Source organism: Centropristis striata, chromosome 19 (assembly GCF_030273125.1).
Source record: "Centropristis striata isolate RG_2023a ecotype Rhode Island chromosome 19, C.striata_1.0, whole genome shotgun sequence".
In the NCBI taxonomy this organism is placed as follows: Eukaryota; Metazoa; Chordata; class Actinopteri; order Perciformes; family Serranidae; genus Centropristis; species Centropristis striata.
In genome coordinates this window covers 21,542,660-21,568,350 of record NC_081535.1, presented here as the reverse complement: position 1 = coordinate 21,568,350, position 25,691 = coordinate 21,542,660, and the positions used below count along the sequence as shown (strand labels likewise).

Below are 25,691 nucleotides of genomic sequence, written 5' to 3'. Positions count from 1 at the left end.
TAACTTTGTTCATGACCTGTCTGTCCCAGCAACACACTCTTGCAAGATCTGGCAATAGAAAGCGTTTTTGCTAGCCAAACTCTTGGCAAAAGAAATTTCCTAGCAGTGGCGAAGCTTGTAATGAGGAATCTTCCTTTTATCTAGTATACTTGGCATTACCGCGTACCAAATGTTATGTCATGAGGTGCATCTGTAATTCATATTAACAGTTAGATTAAAGGAGATGCTAATTTTGGCTTGCCAAAATGAGGCTTAAAACAAAATGTACTTGCATGATTTAATTCTGAAAAACATGGATAACACACTGTGAATATTGTTCCCGATGCTGCGTTCATCGGTGTGTGAATAAATTCCCAATGGTGGCAGGTGGCACCAGTGTGCCCTGGTAGCCTCGGCCACCAGTATGAATGTATGTGTGAATGGGTGAATGAGCGTAGTGTGTAGTGTAAAGCGCTTTGGATAAAAGCGCTGTTGTAGAAGATCTTTAAAGAAAAACACTTGACGACCAGGTAGATTCGAATTACAGTCTTTGTGCGGGATTTATTTTGCAAGTATCAAAAACAGATACAGATTTCAAAGGTGACAGACAAATCCAAATGGTAGAACAACTCTGTGCGAGACAACACCCTGTGTCTCTTTTTATTTTGCAGGTTCGTGCCTCATTATTTCTGTGTCACTAAAGTTTAATGTCCTGTCATTTCCTGTTATGTTCCACTTTTGATATCAGAGCACACTTGGGATTTCCTAAATCAGAGCTGCTCTGACCTTAATCAAGCAGAAGTTTCCTGTAAAGAGACTGTGACTGTTGGTCAGATTTCTGTGTTTATCAAAACATGTTTGATGCATATTTAAACTGCTATATGTCAGATATTTTAATACATCTTCAAATTAATTCACAACATAATCCTTATCATGAGATACACAGGTGGATTATAAACAATGATAAAACACTTCTATATGTTCTGTTTGTAAGATGCGGCTCAGTGTACAGTTCGTGAAAACCTCATACAGGCTGTCATGTTTATGAGGAAAGTCGAACTGCGGTCCCACCCGCCTGGCGGCCATACACTGATACATGTCACCACATCACTGAACAGGATTACCAAACCAATACAATGTTACATGTAAGACACAACACAAGTCAAATTAATTGAGTATTCTAGACAAATCAAGTAACATAACTATGGAGGATATTAGATGTATAAAATGTGTACTGCTGAACATTACTGTGGAACTGTGTTACAATGTATTTAAGTTAAGTTAATCAAAGTTAATATACGGTAGTGTCCTGTAAACAAAAACAAAAAAAAACAGTTTGTGTGGTGCACTTCCGTTCCTTCAGGCGTCCCTCGATGTCCTCTGCTCAGTCCAAGTTCCTTCATTGTGATGCTGCTAAATGTCCCATTACTTTTTTCCTGGATTGTCCATTTGCCATGTTTTTAAAGCCCTTCACACTCTGCCATATAGTCTGAAATGTCTCTGTCATCATGTAGGCAGGCGGTGGAAACAGGTCCGTTTGTCTCTTCAGCATGGATACGATGCAACATGTCAAAGGAAACCAGAATTAAACTGATTAATGCCTTAGCCAAAACTGCTCTTCATTACTCTAAAATTTGGTTCACCCAATCCCATGACAGACTGCCCCCTATGCAAAATGTAAATGAATGTACAACAATATTTCTGAAACTACAGCTAACTACATACTAAACACCTGTCTGTTCTGTCATGCCATGGTAGCATGCAGCTGCTCACTGAACACCTTCAGGATTTCACTTGTGTGAAAGTTACCAGTTAACATTTTATTATTTATGATCAAAAGAAGTATGGACCTCAGCCCGGCCCTGGACTCATCCTCAGCCTTAAATGTAGTGGGGATAGTTTCAGGTTTAAGGATATTTTAGCATTTGGTGTGAGTGGTTGTTTCTCCAAAGCTCTCCACACATTCCTCTAATGTTGAGAGTCTCACTTCCTCCTTCATACACCACCACCCATCTCCTGAGAGCTCATTGTTTACTGTGTCATTCCTACACATCCTGTCTGTGCAGAATTATTAATTAATTTTCGCTGGTCATATTCAAATCATGGCAACTTTGATTTACTGTAATGTGATTTTCAAACCATACTAGTATATTTATGAAAGGTAAAGTCATTTGACATGTGAGAACTATGATCATAACTCAAGTCACTTTACAGTTTACAGTAATATCACATCCTTCAACATTCAGAAATCCAAGTGTTTTTCTTTGAAGATTTTCTACAACAGCGCTATATAAATGCACCCCATTTACTATTTACAAAACGCCCATTTAAAATGTACACAGTACCATGGATACCCTTTGCAATGCCTTTATCCTGATTGATAGGATGCCATTATATAAACGTGTAAATCAGAAGTTATCTACACCCGAAAACATACCCTGGTTGATCATCTATTTTACTCTTAATGGGACCATCATTTACAAAATGAATATCATACTGTATTGATAGAGACTTGAAACAAGTGATTGAGACAAAAAAAAGTTAGTAAAATGTTAATGGAGGTAATAAATCAAGTAAGAAGTAGGGTCGTTTTCTCATAGACTTACTATACAATCAGACTTCTTTCAGCAACCAGTGGAGTTGCTCACTACTGGCCCCCATGTTAAAAAAAACTCCCAAATCACACATTATAAGCCTCACAGAGGTGCGTTAAGATCAAACAGGTGTTCATGAGAATGTAACAAGGTACTACTGACTTCAAATGTCAAAACAGCCTGTAAATAGGAAAGAGTATTCTGATAAAAGCCAGAGCTCCTTTTGGATGTTAGAAAGGTTATCCTCATACAACACTTTAAAAGATGTTCAGCTCCATCTGATTCACGGGGCCGTCTTTCTTTCCACACAGAGGGATTTTTTTCTTCTGGTTTCTATGGCACCCTAGTGTTCGAGCCAATGGAACTTGCAGTCGCCACTTTGAAGTTGTAACACTCACACTGTGATGTCTCAGAGTAGCAAATACATCACTATAATCCGAATGCTCCCTTTGATGGGCTTTGAAATAGTGTTTAACTGAACTCCACAGTGCCAGTGTATAATGTTCATGTAGGAATCCTGAGACGCATTCAAATCGCTATTAAACTGAGAGGGCAGTTTTTTGCTCTCAAGAACAAATCACACATATTCAGCCTCATAAATCACTGCAAGCAGTTTGGCGAAGTTTCCCCTGGACCAACTTTGAATACTAAATAACTTTTCTTGTCTACTCATCTCGGCATTCATTTTCTTGTGGCGCGTGTGCTGTTCAACCAATTTGACTCGTGATGTATAATTGAACAATTTATGTATGAAACAGTTACACAGTGTCAGACTTGCAAATCCAATTTCCAGACAATTATAACTTGTGAGATATAATTTGCTGAGAGAGATCAACCAAATGTTGTGTACTGATTGAGGCTCCAGCAAAGAGAACAAATAACTCTTGTGTTCTATACTGTTGGGGATATATTACACGAACTGGCAAGAATAAATTCAGCTTTTTGGTACAACTGGTAGTACCTGATTTGTTGGAATAGTAAAACAAGCTGCACGGACACATTACCATCTTTTATCTTGGCTTGCATATTAGCAAACAGTTGCCTATTTACACATTCAATCCAGATATGAAGCTCATTTACATTTCTGGGCATCTGATAAATGCCGCAGTGGAATGTAACTAAAGTACTGCCCATTGGAGTACTGCTCATAGGTAAAAATGAGAGCTGCTTGTACTTTATTAGAGTATTTCTATTTTATGAAACTTAAAACTTCTACTCCATGACATCTCAGAGGCAAGTATGGTACCTTTTACTCAACTACAACTTTAAACCTTTTAATACCTTTTACAGGTGCATCTCAATAAATTAGAATATCATAGAAAAGTTTATTATGTCAGTAATTCAATTCGAAAAGTGGAAATAACACATTATATAGGCCCATTACACACATAATGAAACATTTCATGTCTTAATTTATTTATTTTTCTAATTATAATGATTATAATTACCTAAAATTCAGTGTCTCAAAAATGTTGAATGTTACGAAAGACCAATTTAAAAAAGTATGTTTATTATGGAAATGTTGGCCTTTGAAAAGTATGTCCATCCATGCACTCAATACTTGGGTACTGTTGGGGCTATTTGACTTGAACTACTGGAAATAGACTTTTCCATGATATTCTAATTTAATCCTTCCTAAGATGAATAAATTATTTAAATATTTATTTATTTATTTATTTATTTAAAATCCCTCTTGGATCAGATGGAAAATGCATCACCACAAAGTAAAAAACAGCTGTTTCTCCATAAAAAGTTGACATTTTTAGACGTTTATGGTTTTCTCCGGACATTGATGCTACAATCATATGATTATCTTGTAGAATTTGATGCATTGCTGCTAATAAAACTACCCAACAGTATAGAAAGGGGTCAAAAAATGTATTGTTTTTACCAACAAAATGCCACTCAAAGATACATACAAGCCAGGAAGTCTCAAAATGACCACAAATAATGTAATGACTACCCCCAAAAGACTACAAAGAGTTGCAAAATAGCTGCAAACACACACTATATGACTAACAAGAAATAAGACCACTAAAAAACAGGCCTAAAGTCTGTGTCTTGCTCCTATGTAGAAAGATGGTGCGGCCTTTTGCATGCATATATAATAGTCAAACACTGACAGGGACTATATTTCTGCATAATGATTACTTTAACTTTTCATGCTTTTATGTAAATTTTCTGCTGATAATACTTACTTACTCTTAAGTAAGGTTCTGAATGCAGGACTTTTACTTATAGTAGAGTATGCTCTTCTTTTACCCGAGTTTTGCTTTTCGCCAACTCCTGAAGGACATATCTCAATGTTTGGCTGCTAAATGTTTCACTATGTTCACCAGCTAAACACTAACTTGGACTGTCTGCTGTTTGGTGCAGCAGGCAGGTAGCATATAGTTTATCTGCCCATGAGTCAAGTAATGATCCTGATTAGAGCAGAAAAATAAACCAAAACAATGGAGTAAAAAATGCTTAAACAGTCAGTAGAAGAGAGGGGAAGTGCAGAGTCAGGGGATAATTATCTCTTAGTTTGACACTCCAAGCGACCTTTCAAATATATGTAATAATTTGATCCATTGTTGATCTAAAAATATTGATTAGAGCAATTATAATCACCACATCACTAGTCATGACATTTACAGTGATTGTAAACGACAGAGTGTTGATTGCACTGCTGTATTTTACACAACTACAGTAACAAGCCTTTAAATGACTGATAAAACATACTGCATTGACCTTCAAGGCAAACGTGCTGAAGAAATCTGTAGCCTAGCGACGCTATTATTCGAGGACACGCAGAAGGTGAGGCATTGCTGCGAGCTTATACGGCATAATTAAGACACTCACAAATCTGGCAACCCAGTAGGGTGGAAAGCACATTGCTGAGACGCAGCTCCGTCCTCTAACTACTGATCTGGCAACTGGCTGCATCGTCCTGTAATTAGCTCTGACATGAATACAAGAATCACGCAGAGATGCTGAGTGTGATGAGCAAACAAAGGATGGTACCGTATGACAGAAATACTAACATCAAGAACGACTGAGCTCTCCCCGTCCTTCTCCTCCAATCTAGTCGCCTCACTGTCTTGTTTTTCTCGCCCATCAGTCCGTCTCCTGCTGCATTTCCTCTGACTGTTTTTTTTTTTGTTGGTTTCTGTTTATCCATGATGGCCTCCAGGCTGTTCAGCTTCTCCCCGCGTCCTGTTGTCTGTCAGTGTCCCTCTGTGCATGTCTGCTGCATCATTCTGGCCTGACCTACATAACCTCTGGTCATCAATTTTGTATATAGCTGATGCATTATGATGCATGGACCTCTGTGGCAGAGAGGTCCCTCCAGGGTCTGTGAGCAGTGGCATGTCACTAAAACACATACGCGCACGCACACGCTCACACACGCTCACACACGCATAAATCAGAGCCATAGCAGTCGTTCTCTGACATGAGCCCCCCAGCAACAACAACAAACGAATTGCACTGCAGCCATTCAGGGGCAGACAAACATGGAGAAAGACAGTGCGGTCTGAGTGGAGATGATAATATCTCCGCACAGAACACTGGATGTAGTGAATAAAGAAATAAATGGAACGGATGATTAAGAAATGAAGGGAGAAATACACAAACCTCAGTTTAAATAGAGGATTGAATGAGCTGAATGGACACAGTGGAAAACAAATTGGCTAATATAGACACTTTGAAACCTTCTAAACCCAGACAGTCACTCAACTGTAAAGATGTTTGACTATGTGGTTGTGAGCAGCACATACCATCAGTTTACCAGACTGGAAGTGCTAAATAAAAGAGCAAGAGCGTCGCACATTGAGTGTGTCTGGATCTTATTGGAGTCGCTGCAATTATGGTTGAAGTTGTACACGTGATATGCATATTATTTGCCTCTACAGTTTTTATGCTGTTGTTGTAAATGTCTGCATTAGTCAAATCACAGTGCTTAGACAGTGAATCAAAGGCAGGGCCTGAGGGCTGGCCTGTAGGCTCCTCCACCCCAGGGCCTTGAGTTGCCTCTGTTTACCGCAGCAAACTGTGTGTGGGTTCAGCAACACTGACAGCAGCCTACGCCACCTACAGAATAATCAGCTCACGTAAATGTCTCCATTATTTGTACATCTGCATGCTTTTAAGCAGATGATGGAGTCAGGGGCAGGAGGAGGGGAAACTGACCTTTTCTACAAGACGCCTACCTTAATAACTGTCAAGTTTTCTGTTCTTGCATGACACATATGCAGTATATATTAATATAAGGCAGATTTACCACTCTTCTTTGTAATTTATGGAAGGATGATTTCACACAGAGGTAGGCATAAGCAGGCTGTTAATTCTGCTGTTCAGCAAATGTCAGTTTTGCCACCTGTCACTGGTATCGGGTCATTCCTATGTTTCCTATGCTCCCCAGATATATATGGCACATAACAAGAACATGACAAAGGGTCTAATCTTCCCAGGGTCTCCTGTTCTCCAAGGCTGCACTCACTTAATATGAGCTGATCTAGGGTTAGGATTAGGTTAAGAGACTAAAATTGCTTACAAATGGCTTAAAAAAAGAAGTAAATATGCTTTATTGTTTTTATTTTCATGTTGCAAGAGAAAACTATCTGAAGATTAGGACTAACTGATGTGTTATGTATTTAACATAAAACTATCTCAGCAAATGCCTGGGCTACAGATCAGTACAGAGATGTTAACATTACAGTGAACTCTGACCAGAGGCTCATAGTTTATATTGTCATAGCATCCAGAGCATACTGGATAGTAACCTTAAGTTTACTGCTGTGCTGCTAATTAACATGCTAATGTTTGCAGCTTACAGTGGGGCAGACAAACTCACTGGTTTATTCCAATTCTCACACTGTTTCTCTTGTATTTTTCTTTTGTAAAGACTAAGAAAAAGACACCAGACTCTTTGAATATCTCGTATCACTCTTGTGGAGGAGCATGCAAAGCGCTTCCTGTGCACCCGATTTGGATGTTTTCCAACGTTTGGATGGCCGTTTGTCATCCCATAGGTATGGGCAAGTAGGGGCCTGCTCCACCAGCTGGTAGGGCGAGTAGGGTGTTATCAGCCCATTGAATGGCCCATTCGAACAAACCCAGGTCTTCAACTCGGGACATCGGAGTTATTGTCCCAAGTGAAAACAAAAGTCAGTGTTGTTATTCAAAGTAACGTCACTAAACTTATGTGCATCACATCTTTAGGTGGCCTAAATTACTTCTGGTACTCACATCTTAACAACTTCACCTCCAGCATTTAAGTGCATTTATTTAACTATTCTAACCAACTTTCATAAAGCCAATTCCATAATAAGGCACTTTTTTTTACTCACCTTAGAGAAGTAGTTTTGTAGCCTAATCGTAATGAACCTGGAGCGAACCGCCAATTGCAGAAATGTCTAAAACTGTTTTGTGTTCTGTTAATAAAGTCTGCAGCTGTATTTAGTGTGTTATAAGTCCATCCTTACAGAAGGAAAGCCTCCAATTCTTTGATGAACGAGGTTAGGTCATGGACGTTAGATGTTAACGATGTAATTCATCTCTGTGATTCCGAACTTCCCATAAAGCTTTAATGATTTTTGGATGTGATGATTGGAGAGGCCGTTATAATGTGTTTGACTTCATCTCGACATCGATTTAAATCGCTCTTGAATTGCTCCAGCAGTGTGTCTAGTGACATTACCATCCAGCAGTATGGGAGCACCATGAGGGAGAGGTATTTGCCTCCGTGTGTGCACCTGATGCTATAAACACAGTCTAATATCCCTCAGCTGGTATACAATCGTGTAGAGCAATCATCTGAACTAATGTTTTGCAGTAGAGGGGCTGTCTCTATCACTCCAGACCGAAAACCATCCTTAACATCGGGCAACAAATCGGGTGTTTTTTGGATTCCACACAAATATGTCCGAGTGGAGATAAATGAATGAAAAATGATTAATCAGACCACTTTATTCAATAGGAGGAATTTAGAATTTGTGCTCTGTATGCCAGAATATTTGTGTTTGTCTGATGGCCTTAAATGTCTCCAGTTTCTGAAAGGCAGCGTGTCATAAATGCCAGATACATAAAACTCAATAACTGCAGAGGCGTTGGTTCTATTCAGAGGAAAAATGGTAATTGTTCATTCTTTTTTAAATGATAGATGGATGGATGGATAGATCTTTTTGTCCTTGTTCCTTTTACTTTACTTCACTTTTCTTTCACCTTCTTTTTTCCTTCCTCCTCCTCTCCTCTTTTCTTTCTTGTTCTCTGAACAGCTCTGGGGCATTTTTATCCTCCCAAGGTCTGAAGGCTGAATGCAGATAGTGCGATTATCCAATGCATTAATACTGATGCAAGATCAACACTTAGAGGGCTGTTAATTCATACCTATTTGCAGCTCCCTCTTTCAGTGCATAGCTGATCAAGGTCCTGGACCCATACAGACCTGGTCTGCCACACACTGAATGATCGCAGCATGACTGAGATACAATAGACGTGTGAAACATATCTTTGATAGCTATCTGTAGCATCAACCCTGCAGAGAGCAGAGGGAGAGAAAGTGATGAAAGGGGGAGGTAATGGCAGCGTGCCTGAGAGGAAAGACACAAATGCTACTGGGACCTAAATTTAAACTGGAGCTTTTTTACTCACTTTCTCTTGCTCCCTCTCTCTCGCTCTCTCTCTCACACACATACACACACACACACACACACACACACACACTCTCTGTACGCTCGCAAAAAAACAAACTGGGAAGGAGAAAAGAACTCAACTGGTAAAAAAGAACTGGGCCTCTTTCAAATGAGAAGACATTTTTGGAAGGTTAATCCATTTTTCTGTGAAACTTGGATGCGAAATCACAGCTTTTTAGTGAATTCTGGAAGCGCAAAATGAAGCAAAGAGAGTGAGAGAAAGTGTGAGAGAAAGTGTGTGTGGATGGGGGTGTTCAATCAGTCTCAATCACCTCACAAATTCAATGCAACTTCTCAGAGCGCTAATGCAGCACATGCATTTTACTCAGAGTGATTTCCCCTTCGATGCACCTGTAATGAAGACATTTTACATACATCTGCATGCAAACAAGACAATCTGGCAATTTGCATTTTCAGCTCAACCGGTTGGAAATAAATTTTGAGGAGAAATATCCATATAGGCGACCACATTAAATCAACATACCCATTCAGCATTTCTGTGTTTGAACAGCTTTTTCACTGATTTTTTTCCTATTCACAGTGGTGCTCAAACGTATTCTCAACAACAGGATTTTGAATGATTTCTTATGAAAACTTTTGCTGCATGATTTGTATGATATCATACAAAATATGATGCATGATGACCACTGTGCGAACACAAAACAGCTGCAACATGTTTTAAACATTTTGACTGCTGTTTTAAACACTTGGTTATAGTTCGGCACCAAAACCACTTGGTTAAGGTTAGGTTAAAAGAACAAGATTAGGCTTTAAAAACACTATTTCTGCCATAACTTCCAACAACAAAACACAAACAGGTTGAAAATCCCTGGTTGTTGTGCCATCCACCAGCACTCCTATCCGCCCTATGGGGGACCCTTGTGGCTCATATCGTCCCATTGCTTCGTTTGTTTCAAGCAAGTAATTCATGTGTATCTCTTTTTGTAGGAATAACTACAAACCATTCATGAGATGCTCGATCCGCTCCTATTGCCTGTTTTGATCACTTGTTCACCACTGTCTACTAGCATCAAAATACAAAGAAGTGTGGAGACACATTATCTTGTCCTCACTTCACACTAACTAGCAAAATAATCAAACCTGTCACCATAATTGGATTCTTATTTTTGCAAAAGGTAAAAAAATATGCCAGAGACGGCTATGTGTTAATTAACGGAGCCGGGTGTCTTCTCTCTGTAAACACCCGAAGACAAACAAACACGCATGCACAGTGCCGTTCCTGTTACTTCCTTGCGTCTCTTTTATACCCAAACATCTCATCAAGCATGATCAAAGGGTCGGCTGTGCTCGTTGGTGGTATCCACTGTGGCTTTATGCTACAGGGACAAACTTTAAAATTGGCCAAAGTGCCAGTGAGAGGTGTCTCCTGCTGTCCAGTGTGTGGGCTGTGTACCACCACGCTGGGAAGGACTCCTGCCGACAAACAAATGTTCCTCTTCGTGTCGGTAGCATTCCACTTTCATTACTCGCACTATCTCATTCCCCTGCCCCGTAATCAAATCCTCATTGAGTGAGCTCAAACTACTGCTCTGAGCACTGCCAGTAGCACGCAAACACACATGCATTAGTGCACGCATGCACACGCCTGATGGAAAGCATCATGGAAGTTGCAAGTGCAATCAGCTGCAAAAGAAGCAGGTGCACTGCACTTTAACTCACTATCCTGAGAATCATTATCCTATGCTTAGAGCTCTTCTCCTTCTGACCTTGTGCTTACTGTGTTCAGGTGCAGAGACCAGCCAAAATCTGCTAATAGACAAATGAGTGGCCACACTAGAGAATACAGATATGAACTTGCCCTGGTTCCATTACTGACGTGATTTATGCATCTTAGTGCCACCAAAAGAGAATTCTTTTCAGCTGAGAGTCTATCTACATGCCACTGAGCTATTAGTGTATAATGTGGTTCAGACAGTTGCAGACAGGCAGAAGCAGAGCAGCTTCAGACTCACATGACCACCCAATTAAGAGGCTATTGTTGACATTCACAATGGTCCTGGGCTGCACTCACAGCGAGTTTCAAAGTAGTATTCTGCATAGCTCCAGGCTTAAAGCATACTGATGACCTGACAAACACACACACAGTCTAGATCTCTGAAGGGGCCAGAAATTGATATGAACATATTTCCAATTATATTTAACATGAACAATTTGAATAAAAAGACCCCCAACATATTCTCATGAACAGGTTCCAACTCAGTCACCTGAATAAATGTTTGCATTTTTATATTTCTGCAAACCACAGATGCATTAAATGTCTACATTTTAAATAACAAACATGTTGAATTTGAACATTTCTCAACTGCTACAACCCATTGTCATTGTGATACTTGCCAGCAACATGTGGTGACCATAACATGTTGTGAACACATGACGATCGCCGTTTTAAACTTCAAGAGCAGGGTTAGGCTTAAAAAGCACTGAGCCCCTGCTTCAAAGTCCTCTGTTGGCTGGTGTCATTGCCCACCCAATAGCAGCCCCCAGTCAAAAAGAAAAAAAATGTTTCAGATACATGTTTCTGTGGTTTGCTGAAGATGCATACATTTTTGGCTGGCAGCATGAGCTGTGGGTTTAAATGACTTCTTACGAGAAAGTAAGTGATACATTTTTCCGATAATATCCTACAAAATAACGGAAAGATGTTGGTATACATATTGGTAACATTATGGCATGGCACTACTTGGTAAGGTTTAGGCAATAAACAACTTATTAAGGCATAAAATAACTACTACATAACTACTGGGCACAGTTACAGAACGTGAGTAAAGAGGTTTACAACAGGACACAAACACTGATCTGCTAAATTAAAGTCCTGGGTTTGTTCGTGCCATCCACTTCCAATCCCACTGCCCACCCTTATGGGTTTGTGATCTCTATGCTACATTAATACACATAATTTTGTGTCATAGCCTGGTTTTAAAGGTGCTGTTGTTTAAGATAACAACTCATACAAAAATAATTCCTCTTGTTCATCACATATGACCCACTAGAAGTGTGTAGCAGCGTCAGTATCTGCAGAGACCCTGCCCTCTGCCTGTATTTTCTTTCTGCCGTTTCTTCTCATTCTGCTTTCTGGGCGTGGTCATAAAGCTCTGAAAATAGCAATCACAGTGACCAAAAAAACTCCATGCTTATAGCAAGGCGTAACTGTAAATCGTGTTCAGAACAGGAGTGAATCCAGAGTTTGACTTATTGTTCACTGAGTCAGTGGAGGAGGGGCAAAGTTTGAATGTTGTGTTTACAAACAGTAAGCGAGAATTCCTGCATAACGTGCCTTTAAGTGAAAACATGAATGCAATACTCTTAGCTATCTGGAATGGAGTGTTTTTTAAAGTGTCAAATCGCTACTTTTACTTAAAGAAGTTCAACATACTTATTACACTGCTGCCCGATTTCAACACTAACTGTACTACATCCCTCAAAAGACATTGGACCCCCCAAAAAATGTCTTTTGCAGGGTTGTTACTGAAAACATTGCCTTTTTTAATGCATATTTTATTATTGAGAGCACTCCATAAATTCTTAAAGAAAATGTAACATGTAGCAGCATTGTTTATATAGGTCTACAGTAATTAAGATCTATGTTGGGTTTATGCATTGTTGCTTTATCTTGTATTTCCATGCAGCCAGGACTATAAAGTAGCCTTTTTTTTATTATGAAATAAGATAAAGAAAAAATATCACTTAAGACTTAAGAAATAACACTTAATCAAAATCAATGAAGAATAAAATGTTGATTGGGCAACCGTATTTTAATAATGCCATAACTAACAGTAAATGCCTTTCTAAAGTCATTTCCCTCTTGTTCGCTTGCCAATTTAAATCTCCCTCTCATAGCGATGCAACTTCCGTTTTCAGCACCATGTACAGCGCCGTCACTCTCATTTTTTCATCGACAGCTTATACGGCAGCTTGAGGCGGGGAGGTAAACTTTTGGCAATATCAGAGTGAAGGTTTATAGCCGTGTATAGCTACGACACTGTTTGCGCGTCTCCAGCCCAATGTTCATCACAGTCCGTCGCAGCGATAAATAAGTGCGGCCACGAAGAGCGAAGGGGAGAGGCTCCGGAGATAGGCTCCCGATATGAAATGAATATGCACAGAAACGATTCCGTGAAACAGATCTGTCGCTTTCTGCTACAGGGTTGCTGAGGGATAAATAAATAGTAAGAGCAAAAAGAGAGAATCGAGCGACTTGCAACGCGAAAGAGAGCCGGGAGGAAAGGACTGCTGTGCGGGGGGACGCAAAGGGACTCGATCTGCATGTGAGACCGCTGGTCCACACACACCGGAGGCAAGAGATGCAGCCTGCGAGCAAGCTCCTGACTCTGATTCTCCTCATCTTCATGGGCACAGAACTCACCCAAGTAGGTTTTTTTAACGCCATTTTCCACATCCTGTATCAAAAAGCTAAAACCGGCGGTTAATTGACTTCAGATCCACCGAGAGATTACCCGGTTACCTCGCATAAAGAGCCCCCGTGAATTAGCCCTCTACCCCCGCTTAAACAGATTAACGGGTGGGATTACATGATGTGAATACATTGTGCTTGACGGGCGCGGATAGATCCAGCAAAAGCCCAGCTCAGTCTCTCCACCGCCGGGGATGACACACCGGCCAGATAGAGAGGGGAATTATTGCATGATGTGTCCAATTTGCTCATTAGCAAATGGTCAGATTAATCAACTGCACGGCTGTTCTGAGACAATATGTTGCCTGTATCTGTCTCTTAAAAAGGCCATTGTTGAATTATGGGATGCTGCTCTTAAATCAGGGCTCCACAATCAAATGCAGTGTCTCAAAGAAGGTGTTTTGAGCATGCTCAATGACCACAATGTGACTTACTGAGAGGGGAGAAAAGAACATTCAGTCCAACAGTGTAAAGCCACCCAACTCAGCTGTAGTAAACAAATTTACCGGTCAATAAAATGCATCTCTGTGATCCTTTACTGGAACTAGTAATTACTTCCTCCTATCTGAAAAGCCAATTTGCAGCAATACACGTAATAGTTACTGTTGCATTAAAGTGTTGGCTTTATAAATTCTCACAGACAGTGTGGCTGGGGGAGAGAGTGAGGGAGTGGATGTATTTATTATCAGGCCCTGCCACCATTGGATTGGACAATTTGATGTTTTAATTGCCCTTGCTTGAACAGAGAGTCATATTTCATGGGCTTCACTCTTGTGTGAATCCAATTGTGGTTGGTAATTGGAGACTAAGGGGAAAAAAAAAAACGTGCCACAGAGGTACTATCAATAAATTAATCTCTGTTCCCAGTGTATCTGTAATATACTCCAAGTGACAAACTCAATAAAATGAGTTGGAAGTAGGTTGCTGCAGACCCTGCTGGCCCTGATAACCAATGTGTTGGAGCAATATTGATGTAATATTGCATTGACACAAATATGCCAGCGATTGATTTCAGCAAATTTATGAGAAATGACAGTGTGCTGTGCGTGGAACATTTTTTATCCACAGAGCAGCAGCATTCATGTCGGATTACACACAGTTATTACTGGTGCAATTTTATCTCCCTACCTTGTAATGTGAACTGGACATAGAGTGCAGCAGCAGAGTGCACACAAAATGCTGACACAATGGAACAATGGGGCTATTTGCACTGATTGATGAAAGCCATCAGTCAGACGAGGGAGGAAAAGAGAGCCTGTTTCACTTCAGGTTTAATGACAGTCGGGTTCTGGTCCTGTTCGGTGCGGGTCAGAGGCCCCGCGTTACAGTGACAGTGTTTCTGTGATGGCCTGAGAGTGCGTGTCATCTGTTTGAAGGTAAGTCGATATAAGTCCACACAGCCTCGCCTGTCCGCTCGCTTCCTGGAGAACAGAAGCACAAGAGACACTGACAGGCTCTATTTATACAGCCTCTGCTATAGAAACCTACATTCCACTGTAGGAAGGCCAGGCCTCTCCACATCTCTGTTTGAAGAAAAAAAAAGTGAGAGGTGTTTTCAGAGACGGAGAGATAGAGAGCCTTCTGATTGCTCATGAGAGAGAAATCAGTTCAGTATGGCCTCGACCTTTTGAAGCTGAACAATGCTGCTCTCTTAATGACCACATTAACCACCTTGCTTCAAAAGTCTCACACTGTTTCAGACAGTGTGGGGGCAGCTGTGGCTGCTTTCTTAACATCTGGCTGAGGGAGCAAGGAGGCGAGCTGATTAGTAGCACGCTTTCCTCTTTAATTCTGCCCGCGTTTATTCACCTCTATCCCCTCTCCGCTGAAGGATTTGGCTACTGCTTGGCGTTCACACAGAGAAGAATAGTAAGCAGCCAGAGCGGCATCTGTTCCTCACCTAGTGGCTCCCCCATGGCTTCAGGCCCACATCCTAAAGCATCTCACAGACACCTGACAACACAGATGGCACTCCTTTGACACCATGCAACCCACATACCAAAGCTCATCCTCCAAACAATCATTCAGCACAGGATTACTTTAAAACACCTGCACATGTTCAGATTTTAAATGGGCAGACACGATGAAGAATGAATAAAATTAAAAAAAAGAGCTAAAGACAACTCTCTCTACTCTGCCAGCACGTCCACATTTCAGGCTGAAAGTATAAGGGCGCCAGCAAGGGAACGTTTTCGAAACAGTTTAGGATTTTTAATGTGTGAAAGCAGAGGAATCAATCCGGTTTTATGTGAGAAACTGAGACGGAGTTGAGCTGAATTGCAATACGCGTGGTGTGATTGGCAGCTGGGGTTGAAGCTATTTATTATTCAGTATGGTTGGTGGAGCGACCGAGCGAGTGGGGAGAGAGAAAGAGAAGGCGAGCAGAAGAGGAGTAGGTGGAGATACGGTGCATTTTGTAGTTCACTTGCAGGCTGGAAATGTGATTTTTTGCTGCTTTATGAACATTTATTATAGTGGATAGTGAGTGTGTCAATGTGGTTAACCTACTGTATTTATACAGTGGAACACCTGCTCGTTCTGATGCAATATAGTACAATAACCCAGTCAGAATACTACACAAAGGAAGCTTTCTTTTTGATATTGGGTTATATTATAAGATGCTCCTGCTTGTTTGTCCTCCCAGGCACATCTACACCTATTTGTCCTATTTTGCAAAGTGAACATAACTGTGAAGGCATTCTCTTAAAGTTACCGTATAATTTGATCATCACCTCTCTTGCACAGTCTAATTTATGCAGACTGCATATCCAATCATTGTGCAAGTGTTTGTTTTTATTATGTTTGCACATCTGAGATGTTATGAATCAACCCTTTTGCAAAAAGTGTCATAGTTCAATGGTTTTAATTGACAAATCTCTCTACAAATCACTTTGGATTAATAGTCTCTGTTGATTGATTGCTATATTGATTTTTTTTTTTATTGAGTCTGTCTTTTTTAGTGAGGTGTCTTTTTTAGTGCAGCTGTAGCTTTCCACCTGATGCTGCTGTGTTTAATACTGACTTTATGCTTAACTTTCCATCATTTGTTTCACCTCTATTAAAACCGAATTTGATCCACACCTGTGAAGCTTTGAAAACTAACAGTACCCTTTTGAAAGCTATGCCATTAGAGGTCACTGCGCTGAACTGAACTGCACCGTCTTAGACAATTCCAGACTGGACTCAGGACAGCAGAGCACAGCGGTGAGCTGACCCCTGTCGATACTTCACAGTAATCTGTAGAGCCATCACTACAGAGCTCTCACCTCAAAGGTCATAAAGAAGTGGGGGAGATAAGAGAGGCAGTAGAGAGAGGGGGAGAGAGTTTTGGAGGGGCACTGAGTGCAAACTTTGACTCCATCTTTCAGTTTACCAGAAAAATGCATTATGGAGCTGACAGAAATAGCTGTGGACACAGAGCCACTCATGCTATTCTGGGGACCTCATGTATCATGCATCGCTGCAATTTAGGCCATCGTCTGGAGCATTAAGGCTATAGGTCTGCTAATGACTTTGAAATGAATTATTTGTCATTTCTGAGAGATATCATTCTAAACAAAGTCATGCACCATTTAACTGCACTTGCAAATGCACACACAGAGTTTTTAAATCCAAAAACGATATGATTGCAAAAAATAAAATACAATTTATATAATTTAAAGTAAATGTTCATTCATGCATTCATTCATTCATTATCCTTAAGTACTTATCCAAACTCGGGTCGTGGGGGGCTGGAGTCAACCCCAGCTGACGTTGGGCGAGAGGCAGGGTTAAAGTCAATGAGCTCTTAATAATTTATTTTTAGATTTTTTAAAATATAGACTTTTGCATATTCTGTACTGATCTTTGCATTTAACCTAGACTTTTTAAAAGTAAATATATTTTTTATTTTGTTCTGTTTCCTTGCATTTGAATATCACCCCTTTTTAAATTTGCTTTATATGTACACATATATTTTTGCATATTTTTTCTACTGTCTTATAATTTAATGTCAACCACCCACCCTTAAGATTTTATTAAATATATATATTTGCATATTCTGTGCTGTTTCCTTGCATTTTAATACCATCCCCTCTTTATCATTATTTTTTAAATATATTAATGTATACATATTTCTTGCTGCTCCCTTGCATTTTGATATCATACCTTCTTTTTTATTATTAAAACAAATCTATATATTGCATATTTTGTGCTGCTTCCTTGCACCCCCCCCCCCCCCCCCCCCCTTTTTTTTTTTTAAATTATTAAAAATATAAAAAAATGTTTTTCATATTTTACTTCCTTGTATTGTAATATCACGCCCAATCCATCGTTATCATTATATTTTAAGATATATATTGCATATTTCGTGCACCCTCTTCCCGTTTTAAAATCAATTCCCTTTTGGTTTCCGCAACGCCAAAATCAGCTGCACGATGGCGCCAGAGTCACACAAATTAAAAGCTCGCTCTGAGTTTGAGCTCAAGTCATCCAGCATCCCATCAATAAAACATACTCTGAGTCCTCACACCCCCTCTGTCATTGAAATGCGACATTCTGCACAAGAGTTTTATGTATATTTTGACATGTGGGCTGCCATGCAGCTGCAGTGATTGTTGTCAGTTTGAATGAGCTTTACCATGCGTGATCCGGGGCAGGTTCCCCTCTTTGATAGAGAGCCTCCTGTCCTTTTGGGGCGGTGAAGAAAGAAATGTCACTGTCCGCTATAAATAATCCCTCAGCATCAGTGTCGGCCGACCTCAGCCGCACTGCTCATTGTCATTCCCTCTGGGGACAGCCAGTGTCGGGCAGCTATGGGCGAATCAGGCGCAATCCCAGATATTACCATGAACGGACCCCAACCTGGCTGACATCATTGCGTCTGGCGATATAGATAGATCCGTAGTACCTCCTCCTTCCTCCTCTCATCCATTTGGAGCAGCCTGTGTGTGTAGTCAGTGGCACTTAATCACAGAGCGCACCAAGGCAGGAGGCGGACCGTCGGGCGTGAACGAAATAGTAACGGTGAACCGGAGAGGCAGCAGTGTGCGGGACAAGGAGCTATCCGGAGGACGCTTCCAGCAGCAGCTCTCTGTTTTTTCCCTTCTATCTCTTCCACTGGAGCAAGTGCTGCAGCTTTTATCACCGTCCCGTTCCTCCTTCGTTTTAGGTCGACACTCGTCCACCGCCAAGTCCTTCGTTGGAGATGTCCAAGAAAAGAGCAGCCGAGCCGGAGTCCCGGGTGAAACAGCAAGCCGCACTGGGCACCATGACTCGCCTGCCTTGTTTCTCACCGGAGTCTGTAGAATGAAGACGGCTTAAAAAAAAAGTCCAAGCAGCGCGCAAAGATGTCGGTGCCTTTGCTGAAGATCGGCGTCGTGCTCAGCACCATGGCGATGATCACCAACTGGATGTCGCAGACCCTCCCCTCTCTGGTGGGGCTTAATACTACCAAGCTCACGGCGGCACAGGGAGGGTATCCAGACCGGAGCACAGGAGTAAGTGCGCAAATTTCCTGCGGCTGGTTGGCTGTTTTCTCTGAATGAATATTGAAATTCAAAGATAGGCAACATATGTGCGCTTTGCTCCATAATTAAGAGGAGAAATTCTGTGATGCGCTTGCAAGGCGCATGCAAAAGTCAAAAAGACTTGGAGAGGCATCATAGATGTTCTTCCTCCTGCGTTTGATGCTGCTCCAGCTGCCACTGGGCTGCTTTCCCTGTCGAAATGAGTAGCCTGCACTAAGTGGAAAGTTATGGGTCGGGTTTTTTTCTCAGCTATTGATATAAATAAGAGATCCATGTTGGAGAAATAGGCAATTGACATGACAAATTTCAAGGCGGTCTTATTTTTTTCTACCCCTATCTGAAGCAGCGGGAGTCCTCATTCTTTCTTTCACAGTCTCTGTGAATGAGAGAGGCGTTCAAAGCCAAGGCACTGTTATGGAGTCAAGATGAAGCGTTTCTTTGTTTCTCTGTCGGGCTCCTGGCAGATTCTGAGCTGTCTCTGTGCCAGGATAATAATGTGAGCGCTCTGTCAACTGGAGGTTTGCACTGGAATTTAGAACAATGGATGTTGAAGGCAAATAAATAGATAAATAGTCAAATGCAGAGAACTGATATTTTCTCCTGAATGAGGCGTGTTTGTGCCATGATTTTGAAAAGGGATTTTTACATTATCTTTGAGATTCGATCATCTCTGTCAGTGGCCAGTGTGAGAGAATTGGCTGATATCAAGGCAGGTGCTTGATAGTGATTTTCTTTGTCTTGTCAGCACAACCTTTGGTGGAGAGCAGTGCAGCTGACTGGCAGCCGCTGTGGTTGCTCCTTTTGGATTTTGTGAAAGTCACTCCTTCTCACTAATTGACTCAATCAGCAGATCTGTCCAGTGATTTTTTTTATTTTTATCGCTGATGCGGTGATGAATATCTTTTTCAAAGTCACTCATTTAGTCTTATCTGATCAGCAGGTTACTCTCTCGGGAAAGAAAAAAACAGTTTCTGATGTACACGTCACACTTTACACTCAGAGCTTTCACACACCCAGCCCACTGAATAATGAGAGTAGATTCAGCTATCTTGATTGGCTGCATTTTCCCTTTGTGTGGCTTTAGAATATACTATGATGGTGCAAACGGGTGGAGCCTGGTGGTTTGTGGCATCCAGATGGTGATGAATGCAATGCAGCTTTAGCATCACACAGCAGGCTCAATACACTTAATGGGCAAATTGCAGCAATGTGACCTTTGCAATTTCATAGCCAAACAGAAAGGATGTGTTTTTGTGGTACCCTTTTGTTTTGTTTTTTCTGTTTTAGTCTCAGCTGTTTTTCTCTTCTTTTTTTCTCCTCTCTCCTCCACCAGCATGCTCTATTACCCTTCTTCTTTATTTAACTACTCCTTTGTCTTCAGGTGTTGCCAGCGAACCCAGAGGAGTCGTGGCAGGTGTACAGTTCAGCCCAGGATAGTGAGGGAAGGTGTGTCTGCACTGTGGTGGCGCCCCAGCAGTCCATGTGTTCACGGGATGCCCGCACCAAACAACTGAGGCAGCTGTTAGAGAAGGTAATTACCGCTTAACACCATAGCAGCTCATGACCATACCAATCAAAGTCATACAACACCCAGAGTGGCCACCTTTAAGCCATTAAACCTACAGTACGTGACACACGAAGACATGTGCGCGCACACATACGTAGGCTTACACATGTTTGTGGTTTGCCCGCTGGACAGGAATAGGAATCATGCTCTAATGAGCTCCCTGGAAACCAAAAAGGCATCATGGGAGGCAGCTATACACTCACTCTCTGTGAGTTTCTATTGTGCTGCACACATTCGAAGCAACACATCTAATGATGCAACCCGGCTCAATACAGCTGAGGCTGAGGCTACCCCATTTACACAAATGGGACATTTAACCACTTTGGGAAAATACTTTTTATCCAAAGATGGAGTTGATCCACAAATAATGCAGTAGCTGATTCATGCCAAAAACAGGCTGGGGATGCACAATATAGTTTTTTTTTCAGCCAATACCGATAATTACTTGCTTTTTTATGACAATACAAATACAATAATTAATAGTTTCATGTTTATATTAAAAAAATAAGTTCATTAAATGTAATATAGCACACTTGGGGGTAGGCAAGGCTGAGGTGTAGTGTAGCGAGCAAAGATGGATGATTTACCTAACAAATTCTAACTGATATCAATAGTGTTAACACAACAAAACCAAAGTTCAAATGTTCATTTACATCACAAACATACTTTGGCTTTTATAGAGCATTTTGCCAAAGAATTCAAATGAAATACTTTGACATAATCTGTCAAATCAAACATGTCAATACATCTTTACTGGTAAACTGCCACCTACTGCTACAGAGTTTAACTAGACAAAAGCAATTTGGCTTGGCAATATTACCTATAATAAATCAGCTATATTTGTTATTGGAATAATCTGGAATAACCTAAATTTCCCATTATTGGCTAATCATTTATTGGCCCACTATATATTGTGTATCCCTAATACAGACATCAACAGATCCCTCCTGAATGACAGTATATGAGCCAAGTTTATGGAGTTTCTTCATCACAACAGTTTTGGAGAAACCAAATGTCTTAACAGTATGTATTCTGCACTTCCACCATGTGTCTGAGGCCCCTGACTAGTTGGCTTGATGTCAGAGTTTGTGAGTCACGGCAAGAAGAAAACCAAGCCAAAACAACATATTGACAGTCTGTTGCGATTTCTCTGCATCTCTTGCTCAGTGCTCTGATTAGAACTGTAATAAAAAAAGACTTATTTCATGATTAAGTCCAATGTGTCCATATGGCGCCTCAGGTCCAGAACATGACCCAGTCCATCCAGGTCCTGGATCAGCGAACCCAGCGGGACCTGCAGTACGTGGAGAAGATGGAGGTCCAGCTCCGTGGTTTGGAGTCCAAGTTCAGGCAGGTGGAGGAGAACCACAAGCAGAACATCGCCAAGCAATACAAGGTACGGAGACAGATCTTCAGCCATTGACCCAACCGCCATTCTGTCATAGCTGCTCTCTAGCCCATTTTGTGTTTGTGTGTTCCCACTGTGGAGATGATTCAAAATTGACTAAACCACCATACCCCATACCAAAAGAAATCCATAATGCATGCATAATCAAGATGGTTCAATAATTGTATAGCCTTCATAAACTCAAGAATTCATATCCTTATTTCACACCAGCTCATTTTATAGAACCATGAGATGGAACCCTAAATCAACTTCAACATAATGTTTATTACACTGAGCGGATAACGGTGAAGATATCTGCACATGGGAAACACATGTTTAATCTGATTAGATAATAGACACTAAACCCTTTTTTTCTGAAAGGGTTTACTGTCTAATCCAAATCGAATAAAGCTATTTTAAATAAATGTTTTGCAGGTAGGGTGGGATATAATTTTAAATGTTTCCAAAGTACGACTGATTTGTCATAGTTTACTAAGTTTACAAAGTAGTTTACAAAATCAAAATTTTACTTTTTTTCTTTAATTTTGTTCCCATTCACCTTGGAATGCAAATAATGTTTTTATTTGGCCTATAAAATTGTGAAATTACAATTTCTTATAGCCCAAGGTGACATCACCAACTTACTTAGTTTATTCAACCAACTACGTCAAAGAAAGAGAAAAAAATATCCGCAATTAAGGAGCTGGAGTTTAGAGATTTCAAACTGTGTCCTGTATGCCAAAACAGTGACATGACATACACAAAACTGAATGTGAATGATGTTGATAGAATGCTGGAAAATCAATAATAATCATATTGGGGATATCTTTAATGATCCTACGTTTTATTTGGACCGTTGGCTCTATAATGCTAACTATCTTGCCATTTGTAAAATTACTTAATTAGCTAACGTTACAAACCAACCAAGAGTAGCTAGGTTACAGTTAGCTGGCTGACATTAGCTTAGCTGAGGTTACAGTTAGCTAGTTAGCCACTGCTGCCTGCCTCACTCTTGGCTAGTAGAAATGAATCGTTAATTATAGGCTTTTGCTTTGTGACATTACGTAATTTATTGTTGGCTAAAATCAATACCGTTTCACAGAAAACACATCATGCAGGGAGCTGTCTTGCAAGTCAATAGAAAGCTGACTGGCCGTAGTGAATTTTGCATCCAGCCACACTTCACCATTGCTTGGTGTGTTTTCCGGTGTTTGTTATCGTACATAAGTTTGTGTCATAGATCATATTAGTTGGTGAAGTAATTTTGCAAGCTAGCCAGCTGACATATCCACTTTTGTTTTGCTAACAATAAAATTAGTGAGCAAACAAGCTAGTGTTGCACACTGTTGGTTCTTCTAAAGAGAGGCAAGGTTCTTGGGAATGTGCAAAAATATCACATCCTTTAGAGTTTTCCAGCAAAAAGGTCCTGAATCCTTTATATCGAAATCAGTTCACAGGCAGTTATTAGCAAACAAAAAAGTCAGGGAAAGTCTCAATTGTTGAGTTACATTTAAATCTGTTCACACATTGGCAATAGAGAGTGATTAATATATGCAAATTGCTTCACTTTGTACCTTTTCAAATGATCAACCAATTTGCAAAACAGACAATTATGCTGCCACTTTTCATCTTTGCATTGAACAAAAGAAGCTCTCAAGCTGTACGAAGTTCTCATCGTACAATAACTTTCAAATTCAAGGAAAAAGTAAACAAGATTATACATTTGGCGAGACATTCAGTGCCACCTGAAGTACTTAAAACTTTTTGTTAGTCTGTGCTACAAAGACAGTTCAGATTGTACCAAAAAACATTGAGATTTGATACCCAACCCTATTTGCAGTTCCTCACACAAATGCATTGTTTCAGCTTACCTGTATTCTTACCTTTAACACGCTTCAATGTTGTCATCTGTCCTGCACCAATACATTTGTGTGATCCTGTCACAGATGCATGCTCAGAACCCTCACGCAACCAACATCACATTCAGTGCATGTGTGCAGTTTTCTGTCGAACATGTCTAAGTGCATATAACAAGTGTGTGCGTTTGTTTGTGTGCCTTGTTAGCTAGGTTAGCAAGCTGCAGCCCCTGTCAACAGTTTGTCATTTTCTGCTTGCAGGGCTAACTTTAAGACATGTAAAGAGAGCCACAGGGAAGAAGAGGCAGGTCTATTCCAGATTCCCCTGAACTGGGCCACAGTACTGAGAGCATTTGGGCGTCAAACAGTTATTTTACCTTTAGCACCATTAAGACTAAGAAACCCCACCCTTCTCCTAAACCAACCCACCACTGATCTCTTCCTGCATGTTACTGCTGTCAAAGTTTTCCATTTTAAAGCTTTTTTCAAACGTAAATACATTTATTATTATTATTATTATTATTATTATTATTATTGCTGTTATTCATTTTATTTTTATTTTGGCTTTTGTCTATGCATATTTGGTTACTCAACAAATCTATACGTAAAACTATAGACGTAAAATTCGAGACACTTTGTTGTGTGTGACATGTAAAAGCATGTAACCCTTAATACGATGTTGCATTTTAAACGATGATGACCAATAAAGAGCTTTCCCAATTGTTGTCGGTGTACCGAGGGCTTGCTTTTTTAACGGCTGGTCACTGCCGGGGAACGGAGCCACCTGCTCTGCTCGTCCAGCGGGCGGAGAATATTTTCTGGGTTTGTTTGCTCGTACACACACCTGCACAGACAAAACACAGCTGTTCACACACAAACACTGAACACGGACACAAACAGGGGGTCATCAAGTCAGTGAAGAGGCAGGATAGAGCTAGAGTAGTCAGGTTCAGACAGGTGTTTTTTTTTTCCTTTCTTTTTCTTTTATGGACAGTCTCCTTTTGTCGCGCATGACACTCAACCGAGCTTATTCTAATCCTTTCAGGCCATAAAAGCGAAAATGGAGGAGCTTAGACCGTTGATACCAGTGTTGGAGGAGTACAAGGCCGATGCCAAATTGGTATTGCAGTTTAAGGAGGAGGTCCAGAATCTGACGTCAGTTCTAAGCGAACTTCAGGAGGAGATGGGGGCCTATGACTACGAGGAGCTCCACAACAGAGTGTCAAATCTTGAGGAGAGACTCCGAGCATGCATGCAAAAATTAGGTAGGAACAGAAAGTCCCACTTTCAAACATGTGCATGCACAAACACTCCCACTGACATGTAGTATGTTGTGAGTGGCCAGAAAGAGGTCTTCAGGCATATTCACACGGTTCAGAACATCACAGGAACATTATGTGTGGCTGAGATACTCGAGATACTCAAATGCCTGTTCCACAGAGTTATAACACATCACCATTTACACTTTATGGTTATATATCGTGCATGCTGGCCCTTTAATGGACTATTAGTATACTCTTACATTGTCAAAGTAAACTGATAGTGGAGTCATTTACAGGGCTATGCATGTACTCATAGAACTGGGGTTAAATCCTTATAACGTCCACTACTTTTCCCTGCAAAGAAACCCAAAAACAACATCAATTTTAAATGATTTATCAGTAAAAAGCCAAACATTTGCAGGGTTTCAGC

The 25,691-nt window shown here is 40.6% G+C and overlaps 1 protein-coding gene and 1 long non-coding RNA gene across 3 annotated transcripts in view; one reads left to right on the top strand and one right to left on the bottom strand.

Moving 5' to 3' along the window:
* Positions 1-510: 510 nt before the first annotated feature.
* Positions 511-18,567, bottom strand: LOC131992675 (uncharacterized). The gene is made up of 2 exons (XR_009396235.1): positions 18,301-18,567; positions 511-1,522 (listed from the first exon to the last, which is right to left on the bottom strand). It is a non-coding gene; the product is annotated as an uncharacterized LOC131992675 (long non-coding RNA).
* The window catches only part of olfm1b (olfactomedin 1b), a 27,963-nt gene continuing 15,346 nt past the window's right edge, over positions 13,075-25,691 (top strand). The window contains exons 1-4 of one of the 2 annotated variants that reach the window (XM_059358312.1): positions 13,075-13,638; positions 20,571-20,720; positions 21,997-22,152; positions 25,045-25,264. In XM_059358312.1, the coding sequence (XP_059214295.1) occupies positions 13,573-13,638; positions 20,571-20,720; positions 21,997-22,152; positions 25,045-25,264 (592 nt within the window). In that variant the 5' untranslated portion in view covers positions 13,075-13,572. Of the gene's footprint in view, positions 13,639-18,651; positions 19,160-20,570; positions 20,721-21,996; positions 22,153-25,044; positions 25,265-25,691 lie in introns of those variants that run through there. The other variant, XM_059358311.1, reaches the window with a different exon arrangement.